The sequence below is a fragment of the Nelumbo nucifera genome, chromosome 6 (genome assembly GCF_055504915.1).
Source record: "Nelumbo nucifera cultivar China Antique chromosome 6, China Antique-T2T, whole genome shotgun sequence".
Classification (NCBI taxonomy): Eukaryota; Viridiplantae; Streptophyta; class Magnoliopsida; order Proteales; family Nelumbonaceae; genus Nelumbo; species Nelumbo nucifera.
Genome location: NC_142654.1, coordinates 49585503 through 49611436, shown reverse-complemented (window position 1 = coordinate 49611436; position 25934 = coordinate 49585503). Strand labels below are relative to the sequence as shown.

At 40.0% G+C, this 25934-nt stretch overlaps 1 protein-coding gene across 1 annotated transcript in view; it reads right to left on the bottom strand.

The window, feature by feature from the left end:
- Nucleotides 1–25475, bottom strand: part of EMB1417 (Pentatricopeptide repeat (PPR) superfamily protein) — a 46016-nt gene extending 20541 nt beyond the window's left edge. The window contains exons 1-4 of the mRNA XM_019200415.1: nucleotides 25354–25475; nucleotides 22531–22612; nucleotides 22270–22404; nucleotides 19568–19717 (exon numbers count right to left, since the gene is read on the bottom strand). Coding sequence (XP_019055960.1) covers nucleotides 19568–19717; nucleotides 22270–22404; nucleotides 22531–22612; nucleotides 25354–25475 — 489 coding nt within the window. The remainder of the gene's footprint in view (nucleotides 1–19567; nucleotides 19718–22269; nucleotides 22405–22530; nucleotides 22613–25353) is intronic.
- Nucleotides 25476–25934: the final 459 nt, after the last annotated feature.

Here is a 25934-nt window from a genome sequence, read left to right as displayed (position 1 = left end):
GGTCTGGATTGATATTAGTCAACCTATCAAGTGTGTTTTGTTTCTCCTATTGCATGGGTTATCTTTCGATCTGAACGACTTCCAGGAGTTTGCCTGTGGGCATGTTGAGCATGTATATAAGAAGTGTGGTTTTGCAGTTTTGCCCAAGGTTGAAGATTTGGAGTTATTCTATGCTCAGTGTACTATGAACTATTTTGGTCCATGGCTGAAGGCTGAGACTCCCTTGCGACCGAAGAGGGATCATCCTGCATTTGGTCAGTTTCTGGGAGACTCCATGAGGAGGGAGGAGCCAGAATCTTCCTGTTCAGCACCTGAGTCTATGTCACTGAGAGGTTAAAGTGGGAGTGGGCTCAATCTAGTTCCTTCCTGAGAAAGGGAGAATAGAGGTTTCTTGAGATGGCAAGGGGAGGGGACTGCTCATGAGTCATGAGGGCAGTGTAAAATCTGGATGACGAGTTGGATCATCTGAAGAGAGAGAATCTATTAGGATGGTTGTATGGCTTATAAGTCTGGAGTCTAGAGTCAACTCCGCCTTACTGAAACTAGCTCCTACTAATCATTATGTGGGTCAGTTGGATTTTTCGGGACCAGGTAAGCGTCCAAGGGTGGACTCTGGAATACACATTACAGAGCTAGGTTCAGGTTCGAGGGAGGCTGAAGGGAGTCATGGGTTTGGTATTTTTTTGTTTTGTTATGCAATAGTGGTTTGGATTATGGTGGTCTACGTCTCTTTTGTCTGTTTTTTCAGTATTGTTATTTACTTAGTTTTCCATACTGTTCTTTTTCTTTTGCTTGTTATTTTTTGATTGCTTTGTTTAACTTTGTTTTAACTACTCTCAGGGGAACTGACAATGTGCAGATGTTTGAGGGGGATAAGGTTTATTTGGCAGAGCACCAGGTGAGTTTTCTTTGGTTTTTGTTAAAGTGGGCAGTGGTAGCTGGCCCTAAACAGCCACAAGTCAGTTGGAACTGCCAAGGGTGTGGCCAACCCTTGGCAGTAAGGGGTCTGAGGAATTTCATTTCACAGCAGCAACCAGGTTTTGTTTTTCTTTGTGAAATGAAAATTCCAGAATCTAAGGCTACTCACCTGGCAAGAATGTTACATTTCCCCCATTATTTTGTTGTTCCCCTTGTTGGTCTTGCTAGTGGTTTAGTTGTTTAATGGAAGTGGTTTTCAAGTTAATGTTTTTTTATTCTAATAAGAATATTATTGAGTTATGTGTTCTTATTGTCTTTGCCTATGATGAACCCACTCATAGTGGTAGAAATGTTTTTTGGAGTAGTGTTCATGCCTGGTTGAATAAGTTTTCAAATCCTACTATTATTTTAGGCGATTTTAATGAGCATACTGTTAAAATAATGTTAAATTAATTTAGTTGCTGATGTTAGGGCCTGTTTGGCTAATTAAAGTGTTTTTTTATTTCGTTTTCTCTTTCTGTTATGTCTGTTATTGTACTCAGGGGCACAAGGGTCTTTTCCCTTGTTATTTCTGCCGCCCTATATATATTAAAATAAAGGCTGGCGCCGCCAGCACTGTTACATTGCAAAACCCTTCTTTCTTCCCTCCTCTCTTCTCTTCTCTTCTTCTCCTCTTCTCTTCTCTTCTCTTCCTCTTATTTCTGGCCGGCCATACTGTCAAGATGGTATCAGAGCGGGAATACTGATTAAAGAGAGCAGATCGAACAACCCTACTGAGAGAACAGATCGAACAGACTAGCAGAACCTGGGCGGAACAGAAATCTGATTCTAGACTGAAAAAACAGCTACAACTGGTACAGTTCTCCCTATTTTTCTCTTCTTTACCCTCCTTGGTCATGTGCCGAGTGAAAACCCTACAGTATGGTGATGTCTTGGCTCTTGGTTTCAATGCTGCCACAAGTAAGGAAGACTTTTATGTGGGCTGAAACTGCTTGTGAGATATGGGAACAAACGAAGTCCACCTATTCAGAGCAGAGACACTATGCCAAGATATATCAACTGCAAGCTGAATCCTCTACTTGCAAGTAGGGGGAGAGGAGTCTCTCGATGTACTATTCTGATTTGACATCAACATGGAAAGAACTTGATCACTATCAGAATGTGAATTGGAAGTGTGATGAAGATGCAAAGGCCTATAAGTCACTTGTATCTCAGCAACGAGTGTTTGCCTTCCTCCTAGGGCTGAATCCGTCGTATGAGTCCATCAGGGTGCAGATCTTGGGTAGTAAAGACTTGCCATCAGTTCAGGAGGTGTATGCCTTGGTGCAGTCAGAAGAAGTGTGATGAATGGTGTAGAAGGGGAGTCAGTTGCCCTAGCTGTCCGGGGAAATTCAGATACAAATGTCGGAGGTGGTTTTAAAAAGGGTGACACTCAGAAAAAATCAGATGATAAGAGCAAGCTTTGGTGTACTCACTGCCAAAAGACACGACACACAAAAGATACATGTTGAGATCTCCATGGAAAACCTAAATGGGCACAAGATTTGGGTAAGAAGTTGGCACCTGGTCAGGGCAAAAACCAGGCCAGCAGAATCAAAAAAGGTATAACTCAGCTAATATGGCATCGACAGAGACTAGTCCTTCGGTAACTCAGAAGAAACATCCCAGTTCTGACCCTAAGGAAGATATTATCAACTCCTTCCGTGAACATTTGGAATTGTATGGTAGGACTCTCCGCCAGATGGATTCTGGGCCTACTCCCTCTACCTCATTTGCGTCTACATCAGGTAATGCCACAGCCTTCCATGTGTCATCTCATACTACTGATTCTCCTTGGATTATTGACTCCGGAGCCTCAAATCACATGACCAGTAAGTCTAATTTGTTTCAGACATATAACCTTCTCTCTGGGAGAGATAAGGTAAGACTGGCTGATGGTTCTTTTTCTACCATAGCTGGCCAAGGCACCATACCTCTCCCACTTGGCCTTACTCTTTCTAATGTACTGCATGTTCTGAAATTACCTATTAATTTGTTGTCTATTAGTAGTCTGACTCACTCCTTGAACTGCTCAGTCACTTTTTTTCCGTCTTCATGTGTGTTTCAGGATTTGACCTCGGGGAAGACGATTGGTAGAAGAAGCATGGTGGATGGTCTCTACGTGTTGGAGAATAATGCTGGTCTAGTGGCAACAGAGTCCACGAGTTCGCCGAGTGAGAGTCAAGCCTACTTATGGCATAGTCGTTTAGGTCATCTTTCTTTTGAGTCGTTAAAAGTTATGTTTCCAAAGTTGTTTCAGTCCTTGTCAGTGAGTCAGTGACAGTGTCAAACTTGTCAGTTGAGTAAGCATTGTAGAAGTTCTTTACCTTTACGAAATAAAAGATATGAATTTCCATTTCATATTATTTATTCTGATGTTTGGGGCCCGGTTACTCTACCTATTGTGGCTGGCTATAAGTACTTCATTACCTTGATTGATGATTATTCTAGATACACTTGGGTTTACCCTATGCGATCTCGAGATGAAGTGCCACAAATTGTGAAAGATTTTCAACGCATGGTGTTCACTCAGTTCCAAACAGAAATCCATATCTTCCAGTCGGACAATGCGAAGGAATATTTCCATAGTGATCTCACGAAGTTTTTTGCTTCGAGTGGGTCACTTCAGCGAAGCTCTTGTACCAGGACACCCCAACAAAATGGTGTGGTTGAACGGAAGAACCGTCACCTTCTCGAAGTCGCTCGTGGCTTGTTGATTCATATGAATGTACCAAAACAGTTCTGGATGGATGCAGTCTTGTGTGCGACATATATCATCAATCGCATGCCTTCTTGGCAACTAGAGTATAAGGCCCCACATCAGCTCTTGTTCCCTATAGCCCCGCTGTCCACTATTCCGATGCATTTTTTGGGTGTCGTTGTTTTGTCCATATCCTGTCCCATACTCGTGGTAAGCTTGATCCTCGGGCTATTCCTTGTGTTTTTCTTGGTTACCCTTTATCTCAAAAGGGGTATCGTTGCTATGATCCCATTGCTCGCAAGTACTATGTTTCCATTGATGTCTCATTCTTTGAGAATCAACCTTTTTTCTCGGTTTCTCCTCAGGGGGAGTAGGGTTGAGGAGAAATAGGCGATGACTCAAATTCAACTACCTCCTTTACCCGATCCTCCTTCATTCCGGGTTTTTCATCCTCCTTCAACCAACATCATCGGATTCACCCGAGGCAGATCCGTCTCATCAGCCAGGTACACTTGCTCCCATTGATATATCTGCTCCTTTAAATGTTGATTCACCTGTCACCAATGATCTTAATATTCCTATTGCTAAGAGGAAGGGTGTTAGGTCTTGTACCACTAATCATCCTATCTCAAACTTTGTGTCCTATGAGCATGTTTCGCCTTCATACCGTGCCTTTCTCTCTTCTGTGGATAGTGTCCCCGTTCCTAAGACTGTGGCAGAAGCTTTGTCAAAACCTGAATGAACAGTTGCAATGCAGGAAGAAATTGATGCTTTACACAAAAATGGCACTTGGGAGTTGGTAGACCTTCCTGAAGGGAAGGAACTAGTGGGGTGTGTTGAGCAAGAGCAAGAGAAGAGAGGAGAGGAGAGTCGAGTGGACTGAAAACCCTCTAGAATACTGGGGGCGAGTGTAAGAGTTATTAATTATACTGGCCCAGTCGTACAATATAAACAAGGGAAAAATTACAACAGTACCCTTGAGGTACTAAACCTGAGTACACAAAACAACTGCCAACACTCCCCCTCAAGTTGGAGCATAGATATCAATCATGCCCAACTTGTCACAAAGATCATGATGTCTGGAAAGGTTTAAACCCTTTGTAAAGATGTCTGCAAGTTGGTTCTCAGAAGTGACATAGGGAGTAAACACTTCGCATGTGATAACTTTCTCTCTGATAAAATGCTTGTCAACTTCGATGTGTTTTGTTCTATCATGTAGCATCGGATTGGCAGCAATGCTTATAGCTGCTTTGTTATCACAGAATAGAGTTATAGGTTTGGCCACTAGGAAACCCAACTCACCCAACAAATTCTTTATCCACATGCCTTCAGCAACCCCGTGGGCCATAGCACGATATTCAGCTTCAGCACTGGATCTAGCCACCACATTTTTCTTTTTACTCCACCATGTAACAAGGTTCCCTCCTATAAAGGTGCAGTAGCCACTGGTAGACTTTCTGTCACTTTGGGATCCAGCCCAATCTGGATCTGTATAAACTTCAACTTTCAAATGTCCGTGCTTTTGAAATAACAAGCCAGTACCCGAATACTTCTTTAGATATCGGAGGATTCTCTCTGTTGCTTCAAGATGAGAGGACCTAGGAGCATGCATGAACTGACTGAGGACACCAACAGCATATGCAATGTCTGGGCGAGTCATAGAAAGGTATAACAATCTCCCTACAAGCCTCTGAAACTGTTTCACATCCTTGAGAGGTTCACCACGGCTGTCACCTAATTTATGGTTGGGGTCAATGGGAGAGTCAACTAGCTTCACCCCCATCTTCCCAGTATCCTAAAGTAAATCTAGGACATATTTCCTTTGAGAAATGAAGATACCCTTCTTTGATCGGGCGACTTCAATTCCAAGGAAGTACCTGGCAGGTCCTAGATCCTTCACTTCAAACTGAGTGGCAAAAAAAACTTCAACCTCTGAATTTCATCCTCCCAGTCACCAGTAACAATTATGTCATCCACATATACAATTAGAGCAGCAATTTTACCTTCTCCTCTTTTCACAAACAGTGTGTGATCTGATTGACATTGCCTGTATCCTTTTTGCTGAACTGCCACATGGAATCTACTGAACCAAGCTCTTGGTGATTGTTTTAGCCCGTATAAGGACTTCTTCAACTTGCGCACTTTCTGTTCATTGCCTTGAGCCAGAAAACCAAGAGGTTGAATCATGTAAACTTCCTCTTCAAGGTCACCATTCAAGAATGCATTCTTGATGTCAAGCTGGTGTAAATCCCAATCCAGATTAGCCGCAAGAGAGAAAATGACTCTAATGGAGTTCATCTTGGCAACAGGGGCAAAAGTTTCTACATAATCAACTCCATATACTTGAGTAAATCCCTTTGCCACTAAGCGAGCTTTATATCTTTCCACTGTTCCATCAGCCTTATGCTTGACTGTGAACACCCATTTATATCCAACTGGAACCTTTCCCTTAGGAAGATCAACAAGTTCCCATGTGCCATTTTTGTAAAGGGCATTAATTTCTTCCTTCATGGCATTTGTCCATTCAGGAACTGAAAGAGCTTTTGCCACATTCTTAGGGATAGGGACACTGTCAATAAAGGTAAGGAAAGCACGGAATGAGGATGAAATGTTCTCATAGGAGACAAAGTTGGAAATGGGATGTTTAGTGGTGCACAATCTAACACCCTTCCTGTGAGCACTAGGACGGTCAAGATCATTAGCAGTAGAGGAATCATTTTCAATAGATTCAAGGACATCATTGGGAGCCAAAATACCTGAGTGAGTATGATCCTCCCCCGAGGAGTCTGGTGGCACTGGAGGTACAGCTTCCGGATTCTCTACAACTCTTGAATTTACTTGGCCTTTGCGACGACGAGAAAAAACACGAAAAGGCGAAGGGTCAGGGAGAGAGGGAAGCTGAACCAGTTTCTCCTCATGCCTACACTCCCCCTGAGGAGAAACAGGAAAGAAAGGCTCATCTTCAAAGAAAGAAACGTCCATGGAGACATAGAATTTCCGAGAAACATGATCAAAACAACGGTATCCCTTTTGAGTGAAGGAGTAACCAAGAAATATGCAAGAGATAGCACGAGAATCCAATTTCCCACGGGTGGGAGACAGATTTTGGACAAAACACCAGCAACCAAAGACACGAGGAGGAATAAAAAGAAGAGGAGCCTTAGGAAAGAGAAGTTGATGTGGGGCTTTGTACTCTAACCGACGAGAGGGCATACGGTTTATAAGGTAAGTGGAACAAATAACAGCTTCAAGCCAAAACCGTTTGGGAACATTCATATGAAGTAGTAAACCCCGAGCCACTTCAAGGAGATGTTGGTTCTTCCGTTCGGTCACACTATTTTGTTGTGGCGTGCGGGCACAAGAGCTACGGTGAAGGGAACCACGCGAAGCAAAAAACTTCGTGAGGTCACTATGAAACAATTCTTTTGCATTGTCTGATTGAAAATTTTGGATTTCAGTTTGAAATTGAGTGAAGACCATCCGCTGAAAATCTTGAATGATTTTTGGTACTTCTTCCCTGGTTCGCATCGGGTATACCCAAGTATATCTAGAATAATCATCAATGAGGGTAATGAAATACTTGTAGCCACTCTCAGATGGTAAAGTAACAGGGCCCCATACATCAGAATGAACAATGTGAAAAGGAGATTCAGATTTACTATTTCTTTGAAGAAAATGAGTTCTACAATGTTTACTTAACTGACACGTTTGACAAGAAAAATCAGAAACAGACATTGACTTAAACAGTTCTGGGAATACAACTTTCAAAGACTCAAAAGACAAATGACCAAGACGACAATGCCATAAATAGACTTTTTTCTTATAGGACTGACTCATAGACTCTGTAACATGAAGACCAGCCTTATTCTCTAGCATGTAAAGTCCATCAGCCATACGTCCCCTACCAATCGTCCTCCCCGAGGCCAGATCCTGAATCACATAATGAGAAGGGAAAAAAGTCACTGAGCAATTCAAGGAATTAGTAACACTACTAACAGAGAACAAATTAATGGGAAATTTTGAAACATGAAGGACATCAGAAAGGGTAAGACCAAGAGGAAGAGAGAGAGTTCCTTGACCAGCTATGGAAGTGTATGATCCATCGGCTAGTCTCACCTTGTCTCTTCCAGAAAGAGGGTGATAGGTTTGAAAGTAAGAGGACGTACCAGTCATGTGTTTTGACGCTCCAAAATCAATGATCCATGGAGAGTCAGGGGTGTGAGAAGCAACATGGAAAGCAGTGGCAGGGTTACCTGACGTAGATGCAAATGAGGTTGAGGGAGGAGCATCCATCTGACGAATTGCTCTACCATAGAGCTCTAAATGGTAACGGAAGGAATTCATAATATCCTCCCTCGGGTCGGGTCCAGTGAGATGTGTCTGAGTCACAGTAGAAATGGGGGGCTGATTCTCCCGAGTAGCCATGTTGGCCATGTGATGTTTCTTTGTACCTTGTTGTCCGGACCTCTTATTCACCTCTGAACCTTGCTTCTTAGTCAGATCTTGAGCCCATTTTGGTTTCCCATGAAGATCCCAACAGGTATCTTTGGTGTGTCGGGGTTTCTGGCAATGAGTGCACCACAATTTTTCCTTATCTTCTGTTTTTTTCTGGAGATCTCCTTTCCTGGAGGAAGATCCCACACCAGTAGACACCCCCTTTTGCTACCAACACAACAGCATCCCCACCAGGGCTGTTCATCAAATTTCTTTTGCTTTCATCAGACTGTACAAGAGCATAGACTTCCTGAATAGATGGGAGATCTTTAGAGCTGAGAATCTGAACCCTGATAGATTCATACATAGGATTCAGACCATGTAAGAATGCAAACACCCTTTGCTAGGAGACAAGTTGCTTGTACTTTTTGGCATCCTCATCACACTTCCAATCCACACTCTGGTAGTGATCCAACTCCTTCCAAACAGAGGTCAAGTCAGAGTAATAAACTGATAAACACCTCTCCCCCTGTCTACAAGTAGATGATGCTGCCTACAGTTAATAAATTTTGGCATAGTGTCGCAATTCTGAATATGTAGACTTTGCTTGTTCCCAGATTTCATTTGCAGTTTCAGCCTACATGAAATTCTTCCTTATTTGAGGTTGCATGGAAACCAAGAGCCAAGACATAACAATATTGTTCTCCTGATTCCATTTATCATATTCAGCAATCCCAGAGGATGGTTCTTTTATCCTCCCATTAATATAGCCTATCTTCCCCCTTGCAGTGATGTATAATTTGATCCCTCTTGACAACTCTAGGTAATTTAAACCATCAAGAGAGACAACAGCCATAGGAAAGGATAGGTCACCCCCACCCATTCCATTCAGCATTGAGGAAACTCCAGATGTGGCTGAATCTTCACTGCCCATGATATCAGAATAAAACGAAACAGCAACCAAATGAGTACTGCCGTACAAGGCTATTGCAGAAACAGGTCCTTCTGACCTCCGGTTTCACTGGGAGCAAAATCAGAACACTGCTGTTGCAGTACTGGAACAGGTCCTTCTGACCTACGGTTTCATTGAGAACAAAAAATCTGAACACTGCTGTTGCAGTACTAAAACAGGTCTTTCTGACCTACGGTTTCACTAAGAACAAAGTCTGAACACTGCTATTGCAGTACAAGAACAAGTCTGTATGACCTACGGTTTCACTGAGAACAAAGTCTGAACACTGCTGTTGCAGTACAAGAACAGGTCTATATGACCTACGATTTTGTAGGAATCAAAAAGAAACACTGCAGTTGCAGTACATCACTAGGTCTGAATGACCTAATCAGTAGGCCTGATAGCTAACCAGTCAATGAGAACAACAGGGTAGCCGAACAGTCAATCAATAAGATTAATACAATATCAGCTTCAGGGCATCAACAGTCCATAATACCCAAAAAAAAAAAACAGCTGAATACAGTTACTTTGTTAAGGAATACAGTCAATCAACAGTCCATCAATCGGCTGAACAGACAATCAGTAGGGCAGTCGAACAAAAGATGATCAGTACCTCTTTTTGTTTCAGATGATAGTCTCTCTATAAACCAGAACTCCCTCTATGAACCTCAAACAATAGCCTCTCCACAGTCGAGCAGACAAGAGGTACAACTTCTGGGTTGGAAGTGAAGGGATGAGAGATTCATTGTATGGACGCCCAAATCTTGCGGAATAAAGTGGGCGAATTTCAAAAAAAAATTTCTCTCCCTTCAATTGGGAATCGCATTCCCTATTTAGAAAATCATATTTTCAATGATCAATCTTGAACCATAAACTGAACCAGATCTGAACAAAAGCAGTTGGAGAGGATTATACCTGATACGGAGAAATAATATCTCCCAACGAAGGTGTTCACGCCCAAGGAAGGATCCAAAGATTGCTCTCACTGAAGATGGCGCAGTGCAGGATGGAGCAGAATTAGCAGTGTTCTTCTCTAAGAACCTACTCCTTCGCAAGAAATAGCAGAATGGCACGTGAGCACAGCTTCCTATCAGTCCCTTCACAAGGAACTAATGTCAAGATCGAATCTTGATTTCTCCCACTGAACTGGAGATCGAACTGGCAGAGTAGGCGGCAACAGCAAGGAGGCGGCAAGAAAGAATTTCGCAGGGTTGCTTAATTCTTTCTTCTGTGATTTCAGCTCTCAAGAGGATGTGATTATGTGTGTTCTAAAGGCTGCCGCCCCCTCCTTGTTTTGTAACTTTAAAGAATCAACTCATAATCCCATTAGGAGTTGCTGATCCAAATCATATTTTGATCAGACATCCCTTTAGGTGATAAGGATAAACCCTTATCTTATCTGCAGATTAGATCAGCCTTCTCCTAATCTCATTAGGAGGTTTCCAGATCTGAATCACATTCAGATCTGGACTCTCTGAGTGGATAGGGTTAAGACCCTATCCTATCTACTAATCCATCTCAGAATTCGCCCCATATTTAACTCATTAAATTAGCCCAGTTCGAAAGGGGCTTTAGGCCCATTAAGGTTATGTGCTCACTTAGCCTTCCTGACTGTTGCCTAGTTGGGCTTCCTTGTATGGCGTGGGACCCAAACATTGATCTACACATCAGCCACATGGGTTCAGCTCAGCCTTTGTTACAAGGCCTGGCCGAATACACTGTTATGGACAGTGCACCCCCTGAAACCCATCACATGGGCTCTATGGGCCCAACACTTACCCTAAGTGGTCCCTGGACCAAGCCACCTTGTAACACCTAGAGACTGTGGGCAGATGCAAGATTAGCCCATCAGGTATTATCCTCAATGGTCTTACACTTAACCTCTCAGCCCATAATGATCAAACACTGCCCGACAAGAGAGGACCTCTCCCTCGGCTGCAAGAAACAGTGTTGCACTCTCTGCTTATATGAATCCCGGGAATTAAAACCTTTGCAAACATTTTAGAAACCATAATATATATACTTTTATATCTCATATAAAATATATTTTGCAAAACAAATCTCAACGATTGAAATCGGCTGCCGGCAGTCTTGGTTTCCATCAGTGAGAGTGCATCCCCGATCGTTACCTTTGTCCGACAAAGGGGTTGATCCTGTCACTATGATCACCCACTCAGATGAATTCTCAGACTGTCCCAACATACCCAGGTTTTGACCCCCGCTAAGGATCTCACTGATTGGTACATCAAAGACAGCCCAATCCGACACCTAATGCAGTATCATAATCCAGTCTAGGGGTCGGGTGTAACTTTCCAATTTTGCCCATTAATCTCCAAGGTCCAGGGCAATACTAGAAATCTGGTCTGGTTCAAAGATTCAATTAATCCTACACTGTATGTGCCTTGGGTCTCACCCTAGAGGCTAAGACAGGCCACCCCAACCAACTTGGTGGCACATCAGTGTCAGCCTTATCAGGATAGGTCTCCCCAGACCGACCCACTGGCTGTGAACATTCTAAACTAACACGAGTCTCATTATGTGTCCAGTTTAAGGGTACTGCACAGAAACACACCAAAGGAACATGAATCAAATATGTACTTTATTCATTTACAATAAACTCATAATGTACATCATTCTGATTGAAGCTAAGGGCATACAAAAACTGTCTAACAGGAAGATGAAAAGACTCTGTAACTTCTGGGTCGAACTGAGTACACCAGATTAGGAATTCGATGGAGACAACTCTGAGAGATGAAAGGTCACTATAACTTCTAGGTCGAACTGGATGCAACAGCTTAGCATTTCGAGGGATGCAGCTCTGGAAGATGGAGAGACCATCTGCACGACATTGAACAGTAGGTTTGCTTGACACCACCCTTCAGGCCTAGACGACTTGCTCTGATACCATGTTGAGCAAGAGCAAGAGAAGAGAGGAGAGTCGAGTGGACTGAAAACCCTCCAGAATACTGGGGCGAGTGTAAGAGTTATTATTTATACTGGCCCAGTCGTACAATATAAACAAGGGAGAAATTACAACAGTACCCTTGAGGTACTAAACCTGAGTACACAAAACAACTGCCAATAGGGTGCAAGTGGGTGTTCACAGTGAAACACAAGGCTGATGGAACTGTTGAAAGGTATAAGGCTAGACTGGTAGCGAGAGGCTTCACACAAGTATATGAAGTGGACTATGTAGAGACTTTTGCTCCAATAGCCAAAATGAACTCTATCATGATTCTTCTTTCCTTGGCAGCAAATCTTGACTGGGATCTTCACCAATTGGACATCAAAAATGCTTTCTTGAATGGTGACTTGGAAGAGGAAGTGTACATGACCCAACCCCCAGGGTTCTGTGCCAAAGGCAGTGAACAAAAGGTGTTCAGGTTAAAAAAATCTCTATATGGGTTGAAACAATCACCTCGGGCTTGGTTCAGTAAGTTTCATTTAGCAGTTCAACAGATGGGGTTCAAACAATGCCAGTCAGATCATACTCTATTTGTGAAAAGAGGTGAAGGTAAAATTGCAACCCTTATTGTGTATATGGATGACATAGTGATCACAGGAGATTGGGAGGCTTAAATCCGAAGACTGAAAAAATTCTTAGCCACTAAATTTGAGGTGAGGGATCTAGGCCCCTTACGATACTTCCTTGGAATTGAAGTTGCCAGCTCTCACAAGGGCATCTTTATTTCCCAACGGAAGTATGTACTAGATCTACTAGAAGATACAGGCAAGTTGGGGGTAAAACCATTTGATTCACCTATTGAACCTAATCACCATCTGGGAGACAGTCAGGGAGAGTTTTTGAAAGATGTAAAGATGTTCCAGAGACTCATGAGGAGACTTTTGTATTTGTCTATGACTAGGCCAGATATTGCCTATGCAGTGGGTGTCCTTAGTCAATTCATGCACAGCCCTAGGACAACTCACTTTGAGGCTGTAGAGAGGATCTTGAGATATCTCAAGAAGTTTCCTGGAGCTGGTTTGTTGTTCCAGAAACACAGTCACTTAAAAGTGGAAGTATATACTGATGCAGATTGAGTAGGAGCAGTCAATGACCGAAAGTCTACCAGTGGGTATTGTGTCTTTGTAGGAGGAAACCTTGTCACATGGAGAAGCAAAAAACAAAGTGTGGTGGCTAGATCCAGTGCTGAAGCAGAGTATAGAGCGATGACTCATGGGGTTGCGGAAATCATGTGGATAAGAAATCTGTTAGGTGAACTGGGTTTCGCAGTAAGCAATCCTATGTCACTCTACTGCGACAATAAGGCTGCCATCAATATTGCTGCTAATCCAGTTCTGCATGATAGGACGAAACACATTGAAGTGGACAAGCATTTTATTAGAGAGAAACTTGAAAGTGAAGAAGTGTGTACACCATATGTCAGCTCAGAAGAACAACTTGCAGATTTCTTCACCAAAGGTCTCCATCATGTGCGGCACAAAGATTTGTGTGACAAGTTGGGCATGATTGACATCTATGCTCCAACTTGAGGGGGAGTGTTAAAATAATGTTAAATTAATTTAGTTGCTGATGTTAGGGCCTGTTTGGCTAATTAAAGTGTTTTTTTATTTCGTTTTTTCTTTCTGTTATGTTTGTTATTGTACTCAGGGGCACAAGGGTCTTTTCCCTTGTTATTTCTGCCACCCTATATATATTAAAATAAAGGCGGGCACCGCCAGCACTATTACATTGCAAAACCCTTCTTTCTTCCCTCCTCTCTTCTCTTCTCTTCTTCTCCTCTTCTCTTCTCTTCTCTTCCTCTTATTTCTGGCCGGCCAGACCGTCAAGACATACTTTGGTCAATGAGGATGGTTTAGTTTCTAAAGTCCTTTGGCGATTTTAATGAGCATACTTTAGCAATGATTTTATAGAGATTGCCAATAAGACTTATGGGTCTAAAGTCCTTTAGGGTTTTAGCCTCTCTCTTTTTGGGCACAAAGGAAAGGAAGTTAGCATTCATGCCTAGTGATATTTTCTTTTTTTTTATAAATGTGCCTAGTGATATTTTCTTTTTTTTGATAAATGTGCCTAGTGATATTTTCCCTTGATGGTGGAACTCAAAAAACACCTCCATCAAATCATCTTCTAGGATCAGCCAACAATCTTGATAAAAAGCTACTGAGAAGCCATCGGGACCTGGAGCTTTAGCTCTGTCCATCGAGAATACTGCTTCACGGACCTCCTCTACCATGAAGTTCCTTTCAAGAAGGGCAGCATGCACGTTAGGCACTCTGGTCCAATCCAAATCTTCCAAATTTAGGTGGTTGTCTCCTACAGTGGCAAAAATTGATTTAAAATGATCCACAAGACACTTATAAATTTCCTCCTCCTTATCTATCACCCGACCTTCAGTCTCAATGCTAGTAATTAGATTTTTTCTTCTTCTTCCATTTGCCAAAGAGTGAAAAAAAAATTGTATTACCACCTTCTTCCAAGAGCCATTTGCATCTTAATTTTTGTATCCAAAAGATTTCTTCCTTAGGATCCCTTCTAGTTCTACTTTTAGGTTCCACCTCTCTGTTCTATCCTCTTGAGTACATTCTTTTCTGGCCTCCTTTTGATCTAGCTCCTCTATCCTTTTAGAGATTCTTTCTTTCAACTCCTCCAACCTCCTGAACTCTTCTTTATTCCACTCTTTAATCCTTTCTTTCAACCTTTTCAGATTTTTCATGAAATAGGCCCCTTTTATTCCTCACATTGATAATTGATTCCCCCTTCCTCCCACCACACTTTTATTTGTTCAACAAATTTTGGGATTTCTAGCCACATGTTTTCAAATCTGAATGGGGTAGGGCCTCCTAGCCTAGACTCTTGGTCTAGGCATAAGGGATAGTAGTCAAAGGTTACCCTAGGTGATACCTTAAGAGCTAAGTTACCCCATAATTCTTCCCAATCAATTGAAAAGAGGAATCTGTCCAGCTTGGAACAAATTTGAGATTCTTGGAGATTTGACCAAGTGAAGGAAGCATTTAATAGGGGAAGTTCTTTCAACTCTAGAGAGTCCACTAGGGAGTTGAACTTTCTCACACATTTAGTTATGGTTTGCCTTGGGTTACTTGTCTAACTTGTGAATCTAATAACATTGGAATCTCCCCCCAAGAACCATGGTCGTTCCCACAAGAATCTTACTGGACGCAAAATTCTCGGCAACTTTGGCTAGAGGCAGGGGATAGGAATACTCAGTATTTTCATAGAGCTGCTTCTATTAGGCAGAATAAAAATCGAATTAACTGGCTTAAGCTAGATGATGGCAGCTGGACAAATGATCAGGACAAGATTGTGGATCATGTCACTGGGTATTTTAAGGATATCTATCATTCAAATGCTGTGCAGAATTGATCGTATCTGTCTGAACTTTTTACCTGTCATTTCAGAGCAGGAGAATGCTGATCTTATTAGTATCCTGGAGGAGGAAATCAAGCAGGCTTTGTTTAGTATTGGTAATCTTAAGGCACCTGGGCCTGATGGGATTCCTGTTGTGGTGTACAAACAATTTTGGGATCAGATGAAGGGAGATATCATTGAACATGTTAGGGTATTTTTTGTTAATAAAAAATTTGTTAAACATTTTAATCATACGTTTATTACTCTCATTCCTAAAAAAGATAGTGCTGCATCAATAAAGGATTTTAGGCCAACTAGTCCTTGTAATGTCATTTATAAAGTTATTGCAAAAATTCTGGCAGCCAGACTTAAACCTTCATTAGAAAAATGCGTCTCTCCTTATCAGAATGCTTTTGTTCCTAAGAGGCAATTGATGGATAATGTAATTATAGCCCAGGACATCTTCCATTATATGTGGAAGTGTAAATTGGGGTCTGGACTTGGCTGTTAAGTTGGATATGATGAATCGTTTTGAGTGGGAGTTTCTTATTGTTGTTATGAAAGCTCTAGGCTTTTCTGCGACTTTGTGTGAAATGATTTATTTTTGTATATCTAATGTTTCTTATTCGGTTTTGATTAATGGTTCAGCTGAGGGGCATTAACTCGTTGTAGGCTTATGTAGGGGGATCCTTTATCTCTTATTTGTTTATCTAGGCATGGAAGTTCTTTCTAGATTATTGGAGAAGGAGGAGGCTTTGGGTTGGATTCATGGGATCAAGATTGCTAGGATAGCCCCTTCTATTTCCCATTTATTGTTTGCAAATGATGTTTTATTTTTTTTTTTCAAGGCCTCTAGGGAGGAGACAGCTATTTTTTTGGACACAATTAATCCATTACAGTCTATGTCTTGTCAAGCTATTAACTGTAGTAAGTTGGGTGTTTATTTCAATCGGAATGTTCATCATAAGTGTAGGAAGTCATTATGTAAGCAGCTTAAAATGGGAAATATAGATCATTGTGTTAAGTATTTAGGTGTTCCCTTAATATGGAAGAAGAATCCCTTTCCTTTTTGTTGGATAAGTTTTAGTCTAAACTAAATGATTGGAAAGTGGCTAATCTTTCCCAGGCTGGTATATTGGTTCTTTTTGAAATCCACTCTAAAATCCATTCCTAATCATATCATGTCTATGGTTCAGCTGCCAAGGAAGATAAATGATCAAATTGATCAAATTCAGAGAAGTTTTTGGTGGAAAATTTGTAAAGCTAATAGAGGTTCTGTTTGGTCTAACTGGGACCTCCTTTGTTCTCCTAGGTCTTAGGGAGGTCTTGGTCTCCACAAGGCATCTTAAGTTAATCTGGTTTTTTAATTTAAACTGTCCAGTCTGGCCTGGGTTTGTTAGAATCGTGATCATAGATTATGGGTAAAAATGTTCAGAGCCAAATATTTGGCTGCTCATCATTTCTTTCCTGACGGATTGAAATCTGGCAGTTCTAAGGTTTGGAGGTCATTGTCTAATTGTTTAACTTGCTTGGCTCCTTATCTTAGGTGTAAGGTTTTTGTTCATGATAGTGTCAATCTCTGGAGTGTTCCCTGGCTTAAAATTAATAATGAATTTAGGGCTCCAACAAGTCCAGCTTGTAGACAGACCAAAAATTTAGAGACCTCACAGATTTAATCGACAGTCAGGGGTCTTGTGATAGAGATAAGATCCTTCAAGTTCTAGGACCTTGCTGGCTTAGTTATGTGTTGGATACTCGTATCTTTGTTATTCTTCAGGATCATCACTTTTTTATGGACTGGGGCAAAATTTGGTGTGTTGACTCTTAAATCTGTTTACCTTTTTATTTGCGAAAGCTGAGCCTATAGACTGGATTCTCAACTTAACAGGCTGCTTAGGAAGGTTTGGAAATTACCTTTTTGCCTTGGTATAACTTGTTCCTTTGGCGAGTGTTTAGAAATTTTGTTTCTGTTGGATCTATCCTGAGCTCTAGAGGTTTTTCTAGGTGCTTTTATTGTGTTTTTTGTTAGAATTCTATTGAGACTCTGTTGCATTTGTTCTTTTTGTGTCCAGTAGCCAGAGCTGTCTGGTTTTCTTCTCCTTGGGGTTTCAGGATTGGTTTACAGTTCTATGGGGATTGCTATTGTCTAGTTTTAAATATGATGAATAATTTAAGTCTTGAAAGTGATAGGAAGAAGTTTCTGTCATGGTTGGCTATATTTGGATGTAATGGAATAATTTAATTTTTCATGATGATCAATTTGATCAAGGGAGTTACTTTTCAAAATTAGATCTGCCTTTATGGAATGTTTAAATCTTCAATCAAAGTCAAGTATAGGTATGGATTCCCTAAAGCAGGGGTGGGTAAGTTCTGACTCTCTTCAGGTATATCCCAAATGTGAGTTCCACTGTGATGGGGGAGTCATTTCTCAAAATCAAGGCTTGTTTGGTTTTGTTTACTTAAAACCTAATGGTTGTTTTATTGCTGCTTCAGGTGAGCCCTGCTGGATTCAGGATGGTTCTGTGGATGCTGAGATTTTTGCTGTCTGGAGAGCTATGGTGTTTGCACGAGAATGAGTCTTTTTGTCTACAATTATCAAGTTGGCTTGCTCTGTGGTAGTGGATGCTCTGAATGCCCGCCAAGTGGATCTTCTGTGGGGTTGTCTTGATATGGTGGACAAAATTTTATCTTTAAAAAAATCGTTTAAACATATTAGTCTTTTGTATGTGAATAGAACTCTTTCAATGCCTACCCATGTGATGGCAAGGGAGGCTAAGTCTTTTGATCAGGACCTTTATTGGGAGGTGCGCCTCCATCTTTCTTATTGGACTTTTGTACTTCTGATGGTTTTATGTAATATTAAGTCTTTTTAGTGATAAAAAATTATAATAACTACTTAAAAAAAAACAAATAATTCAACTATGTATATTCATGTAATAAAAATTAATTTAGGTGTAGCTCTCAACAAATTATGATACTTGTGGGTGCCAGAAAACGGCTCACTTGGGCTGAATTTGGAGTCGCCACCCATCATTTGAAGGAAATGGGGTGATGAGACCTCCAAGAATGGCTTTCAGAAATACTTTTGTTTGATAGTGACTCCAAACCCAAGACACTGGCTAAACCAGTCCGAGTAAGACTCGGATGTGAGAGGGAAGGTGTTATGCACCCCTCTCCCGGGTCCAATAGGTGAGGCCCGCATGGGGGGTGTCAAAGCAAACAACCTAGAATTAACCCAATAGGAAACAAACCAACATTGACAAGAAAAATTAAGCAAGAAAAAGAAAAAAAAAAGGAATTACTTGATACCCGAGATAAGGGTTCTATAAGAATGAAAACCAATCACATAAAAAAATATTATTCGATGACGTAAGTGCAAAACATTTAAAGTGACAAAGACAAGATTAATTCAGCTAATCTAAATAGAATAACTAATGTTAATTGTTCAAATTAACCAACATAAGAAACATGCATGCCAAGTCGAATAGAGATAACTCTATGATAAGCTGAAGAATAATAAAAGACAACTAAGATAGGAATGATCATAAAGGAAGATTAACAGCCCTGAATGTGAAAAGTTAAAATACATGGGAAGGGATAACTATTCACTAACCCCAAACAGGGCATTATTGATGGCATGAGAGGGAAGATATTTCTAAACACTAGATGGAAATCATTCAGGAATCTAAAAAAATAAAAACTAGCCGGGAATTTTTTTAAACACTAAAAACATTAAGCCCATTAGCAAACATGGTGAGAACTATTCAACGACATGAAAAAAGAACAAAAGAAATTACTTATTAATTACTAATTCAAGAAGATAATCATTAATATTACCTAATTCCCACTATATTTTTATTGCAAAAGTCAAACCCGTTTTCACAAACAATCAGAGACTATAATCACAATTTGTCATTAAATATGGACTTGTATGCTCATATGTATCCTCACGAAAGGGCATGGGAGATTCAGGGGAATGGTCTTTCAATCTCGCGAGTCATTCAGCATAACAGCATACAGTGAAGGATTTGAGACACAAGACTTATCCATCCATGACCGATATTCAACATAACATGTACTAAGATCATGCTAGAAAGAAAAACAAGGCGAGATTGGTAAGGCAGTGTGTTCGGATACCCCAAAGAGACAGAATATGAGACAAACAGTCAGGACCACCGATGAGGATTGACGTTACCTTGTCTGTAGTATAGCCTGAGAATGGAGAGATCAGCTGCTTCGGATGGAGGATTGGTGCTTCAGAATCTTTCCCTTCTGCTAAGATGGGGGAGATGACCTGTATTTCGGTAGCGACTTCTAGCTTTGCTGGACAGTTGATGGACCGACGAAGAGTTCACCGAAATAGATCCAGTTTGCTGCCATTGCCGAGTTTGTGTTGCCGCTGTCGAGAGGAAAACGATGGTGAACAGTAGATTTTTCGGTATTATCTTGTTGGGGGAGAGAGAACCAATGAGAAAGAGACGAAGAGGGAGAGAATGGGAGAAAAACCGACCGGATAAGTGATCGGGGAGAGCCCGGATCTGCTCGTCTGCTCTCCTCATCTCAACCTCACAACGCGTCTCGGCCGCACATCGGGAACATCTCCCGTAATTTGTGATCATATCTCAATACACGGTGGGATGGGCAACAGTATTCGAAAATTCGATTTCGGATAATTCGAATATCTTAATAGATCGAATTCGAATATTTGATAGTTGATCGATTATTTAATTTTTATATATAATATATAAAATATTTAAATATTTTATATAATTTATATATATAATAATTAAATTATATAAATATTTTATATATTTTATATAAATAAAATATTTATTTTATATTTATTAATTCTCCAAAATAATGAATTAGTCGAATTCAAATTTGAATTCGAATATTAATTTTTAATATCCATTGGATATCGAATCGAATTCAGATATTATCTTACTTCGTTTGAATTCGATCTGTTTATACCCTTAAATGGGGTTGTAAAGTCAATATGAGATGCAATCTATGAGGATCCTGGTTTGATCAAGAAAGGGGAGATTGCATAAAAGGTTTAGGTTTATACCAATGTTTTAAGTTTTGGCATACTTTTTATACTTTCAAAAGTATGGAAGTATGAAAAGTACTGGAACGTATTTGTTTGGGATGTTTTTTATTTTTAAAAAGTACAAAAAATACAAAAAGTACAAAGTTAGCTTTTGATACTTTGTGTTTTTTCCCTTTAACATACTTTATCTATATCTATTTATATCTATAATCTATACTAATTTAAAAAGTACGAATAGCCTCAAGAATATTTATGAAATTTTGTGATGACAAAATTTACCCCTCTATATTTAAATTTATTGAAAAAAATGAGGGCAAATAGGGTAATTAATTATTGATATTAAATGAGTTGAAAATACTTAATTTTAAGATATTCAATGCATTCAAATATCTCTCCTTAAATCCAACATTTAAGGTATTAATTTGCATTCACCTTCATTGAATTATATATTTAAGGCTTCTTTGTTTCTTCTCATCATTAAATTCTATAATTAAATACATACATATTAAATTAATAATTTCAATAACATAAAAATTTATACTTTAAAAATCTATCTGGAAAAAATAGTGTTTTCATCTAGGTGGTGGTATGAAATTAAACCATTTGGGTCAAATGGGCCAATCCATGTTACCACAATTAAATAATAAAATTCAAAAATATATAAAATGCAAAAAAATATAGAAATTAATAAAAATGGGAGTGTTTTTAACATCATATATTTGGCATATTAAACAATATTATGTATGATAAACAATGTTTTAAAAATCGACCCGAAAGCCGACCCGCTTTTGCCTTCGAGTCACAGGTCACCATTTCATCTGTCAAGGTCAAACAAGTCAAAGCTCTCTATGTCAACACTGTGTGTAAAAGCACATATTTTATCAATAAATAGTATAATTATGGTTTACATAAATAACATATAATATATGTATTATGTTGCATTTATTTATGTTTTTCTAATTCCGTTTTAAATTTTTTATTTATAAAAAATATTAAAAATTATAATTTGGGGCCAAAAGGGGTTGTTTTGCGAAAGTATTAAGGAAAGGCGCATAATGCCCTTGGGACGTGTAGATCTTGAAAAGTTACTCAAACTAATAAAAAAAGATAACCCCAATTGGACATCAGAGTGCAAAGTTATGGCTTCCAAAAGTTTTTTTTTTTTTTTGATAAAAAACAGTAACTTTCATTAGATAGATTAAGAGAATCTTATTCCCACCAAAATTTATTTCAAAATTCCCTCATTTGACCCAACATCAAGCCTTGATGCTGTTTTGGCGAATCTTATTGATTAAAAGCTCACGTCATAAATCTCCATCATCAAAACCTTATTTGATCAATCAGACCCCAACACCATGTTTTGAGACTGAAAGAACACTATCGAAGACTTAACTCGAGATTTTCAAACCTAAAAATGAGGGCCCATTTCCTCTAAAAAAATGGGTGGTGACTCCAACTCTTTGAGCCTACCATGAGCTTCCTGGTGCTCACGTCCGACGACTCCTCTCGGGACTTTTAAGGACCTTTGCAGGGAGACGTTTTGGCTCAAATTTGTGCTCAGTTGTCATGCGCTTTAAAGCTTAGATTGTTTTTTCTTTGGTTGGCGATCGAAAATCACACCTCAAGAATGTTAGGCACGATAGACCTTCCCAACGCAGTTCAAAACCTTGTTTTAACACTCTCTGGCGCGGGTAATCTCCTCCTTGTATGCTCAAAACCATTTTTGGGCCAAATCACGCCTAAAACTTCACCCAGAACCATACCTTTACTGCAATCTAGTTCAGTCTCATCGCAACGTAGAACCTCATTGCAACCCAGAAGTTCATTGCACTTTTAGTTCAACCAACCTTATCGCAATCCAGAACCTCATTGCAATCCAAAAATTCATCGCAACCCAGAACCTCATCGCAACCCAAAACCTCATTGTAACCTCGAACCTCATTGTAACCCAACTTCATCGCAACATAGAACTTCATCGCAACCTAGAACCTCATCACAACCCAAGTTCATCACAACCCAGAACTTCATCGCAACACAAAACATCATCATAACCCAACTTCATCGCAACCCAAAGCTTCATCACAAACCAGACCTCATTGCAACCCAACTTCATCGCAACCCAGAACTTTATTGCAACCCAGAACCTCATCACAACTCAGAATCTCATCGCAACCCAGAAGCTCATCGCACCTTCAATTCAACCCAACTTCATCACAATCCAGAACCTCATCGCAACCCAATTTCACCGCAACCCAAAACTTCATCGCAACCCAGAACCTCATTGTTACCCAACTTCATCACTACCCAGAAGCTCATCGCAAATCAGTTCAACCCCATTGCAAATTAACCTGCTCATTGCACCTCCTTCCCACTCATCGCACCTAAATCGCACCCATCTACCCTTCCTATGCCTGTTTATCGCATCTCACCCTTTGTCGTAGTGCGCTAAGTGTCTACCACGACTAGCCTTTTGTATAGCAAAAAAATCGTATAGTTCCCGTCTGCTAGGCCCCAAATTCCTTTTTTTTTGGTGTTTTTTCTTTTTCTTTTTGTTTTTTTTGGGCTTCTTTTTTCCTTCATATTCTTTTCCTTTGGTGATCTCTCAAAATTTGCAATTTTTTCTTTCTCTATAACTGAATGTGTTTAGCTTAGTTGTGGGTAGCAAGTAAATTGCATTTGTTTATTGTTTTACTCTTTTCTCCTCTTTGTTTTAGTTAAAAAGCATCAAGAGAACTTAACTTCTATTAGATGTCCAAATGTGGACACCTAGAAACTTATAGGGTTGCTTGAAAACTTAAACATATGGCTGCATTCTCCCCTTGTTTTTTTTTTTGTTTTGTTGCTTTCCTATTCAATTTTCTTGCATGCTTGAACACTCACAACTAGACATTCTCATGTAAATAAACTTAGAATCCCATTTCACCTTTTAGAGGAAGGGTAGTAGGTGTGTGCCCCTGGATTTTGGTCCTTAAAGGCTCCACCAAAATCTTCAAACTAGCCACCAACCAAAGAAGCCCATTTGTCCATGGGTGGAGGTTTGAAGGCTAGCAACCTTGTTGGAACCTTAGAGTCTAGAACTCCCCAACAACTTCATGCATTGCACCTAGAGTGCCCATCCATAGGAGCCTTAGATGGAAGTAGGATAGAAGGATCTTAGCTTAATTAGGACTAGGACACTAAGAGTGTTGCACTATGTGGTTGCCATCCTTGAAAGTAAGATCAAAATAAACCCTAAATCCCATCAAAGAAAAAGCTTAATTTAGAAAACATCAAAGTACCCTTTAATCTATCAATGTTACACCCAAGTTCAAAATTAAAAAAAAAATCAATCAAATCTGAAATCAAGATCAAAAACCATTAAGTTCTCCAAATCTAAAATACTTAAAAAAAGCCTATATTGCCACTCAAAGTTGTTGTTCTCAAGGCTAAGTAGATGCATGCCCTTATGAGATTAGCTCTTGGGAAGAAGCATCAAAAGGCAAATTTTGACCTCTTATGTGCTTCATCATGTGCCTATCTCAAGGCTAATTAGATGCATGACTCTATGAGTTCAACTCTCGAGAAGTAGCATCAAAAGTCCCTTTTGACTTCTACTGTTGTTCATCCTGTGCCTATTTCAAGGTTAAGTAAATGCATAACTCTAAGAGTTCAACTCTTGAGAAGTAGCATTAGAAGACCATTTCGACCTTCCTTATTTCCTAAAATATTTCGTGGGTATGCATATGGCAAGAGTCTAACCCTCTCTTGACCAATATCAAAAGATACTTCATCTCTCAATTGGTGCACTTTGGCTTTGCCCTGTGGCTTTTGAATTCAATAATGCATCCTAGAATATTCAAGGCTAAGTAGATGCATGACTCTATGAGTTCAACTCTTGAGGAGTAGCATCAAAAGGCCCTTTTGACTTCTACTATTGTTCATCCTATGCCCATTTCAAGGATAAGTAAATGCATAACTCTAAAAGTTCAACTCTTGAGAAGTAGCATGAGAAGACCATTTCAACCTTCCTTATTTCCTAGAATATTTAGTGGGTATGCATATGGCAAGAGTCTAGCCCTCTCTTGACCAATATCAAAAGATACTTCATCTCTTAGTTGGTGCACTTTGGCTTTGCCTTGTGGATTTTGAATTCAAGAATGCCTAGTAGGTATGTGTATGGTAAAGGGCCTAACATCCCTTTGACCAATACCAAAAGATATTCTACATAACCTTTGTCTAGAGGCATCTAGTAAGTACAAATATGACTAAAGGACTAATCATCCTTTAATCAATATTTAATGATACTTCATTGGTGTTCATGTTCTTTTAGTTAAAAACTAAGGGTGTTACAATAATGGCCTACTAACCCTCTTCTTGTTTTTGAAAGAAAATGGATCAAGCCTTTTTTTCGAATATCTAGGATGTTGTGCACCCCTTAAAGACCAGATTCTCGCAAAAGCAGATGACATTAGAGCCATTGGAGGGGCACCCAGTTGGGAAAATGTTATGAACTTATCATTGGTGCAATTTGAATGGTCAATGCTTAAGGTGGCTTTTGAATGTTGGGATCCAGAAAGAATGGTTTTCTCTTTCGGGGAAATTGAGATGTGTCCGACATTAGAAGAGGTAGTTTATCTCTTGAGAATGCCCATCGAAGATGAGATTGCCTTCCCAGTTATCCAGCAGAGATACAAAGCCGACTAGTGCCAATTCTTAGCATGCAAAAAGCCCTAACTACATATGGCAGATGAAGAATCCATTATAGTCCAATTTCTTCTAAACCGCAACACCTAAGCCTTCAAATCAGATAAGCCAAAGAAAAATAGGGAGGGACAAAAAATTGCCTTGTTCATGGCCATCGTAGGACATCTCCTCTTTCCACTTGACTGCAAAAGCATTCATGCAAGACTAGTCACAGTGCTGCGTCAAGTCAAAGAAGCATCATTAGTTACCTTGGTTCCCATGATCTTAGTAGAAGTTCTAAGGGGTCTAGCCATGTTGCAGACACATAGCGCATGGCCGTTCTATAGATCCCTCCAGATCTTGCAGCTGTGGTTGATACAACATTTGCCATATTTGGTTATCCACACCGAAAATTTTTTATCTCAACCCACATACAAGGTAAAAGAAATATTGAGTACTAATCCACAAGCAGCAGCCTTGATAGAGAAACAAAACTTGGTGTTATTGCAAAGGGCCACGGAAGGAAAGGTTAATTGGAACATTGTGTTGTCTATCCAAGAAGGGTGCAATCAACCTCACTTAGCTGCAGATGGAAGACAAAGCATGGTTCTAGCAGGCTAACATGGAGTACGAGTCCTAAGGCAACTAGGCTTCTTATAGTTCATTCCAACCGTTGATGACATCAAGGGGGACATGGTTGATTTTATCAAGTATTGTGGGAACATGGAAAGAAGGTTCAAAAAGCACTAGACTTCCAATAAAAGGGAATTCTCTACTCTGTCACCAACCTCCAAGCTGATGTGTGATCATACATACAGGGATTGGGTGGACACTCAAGGTTTCCCGTCAC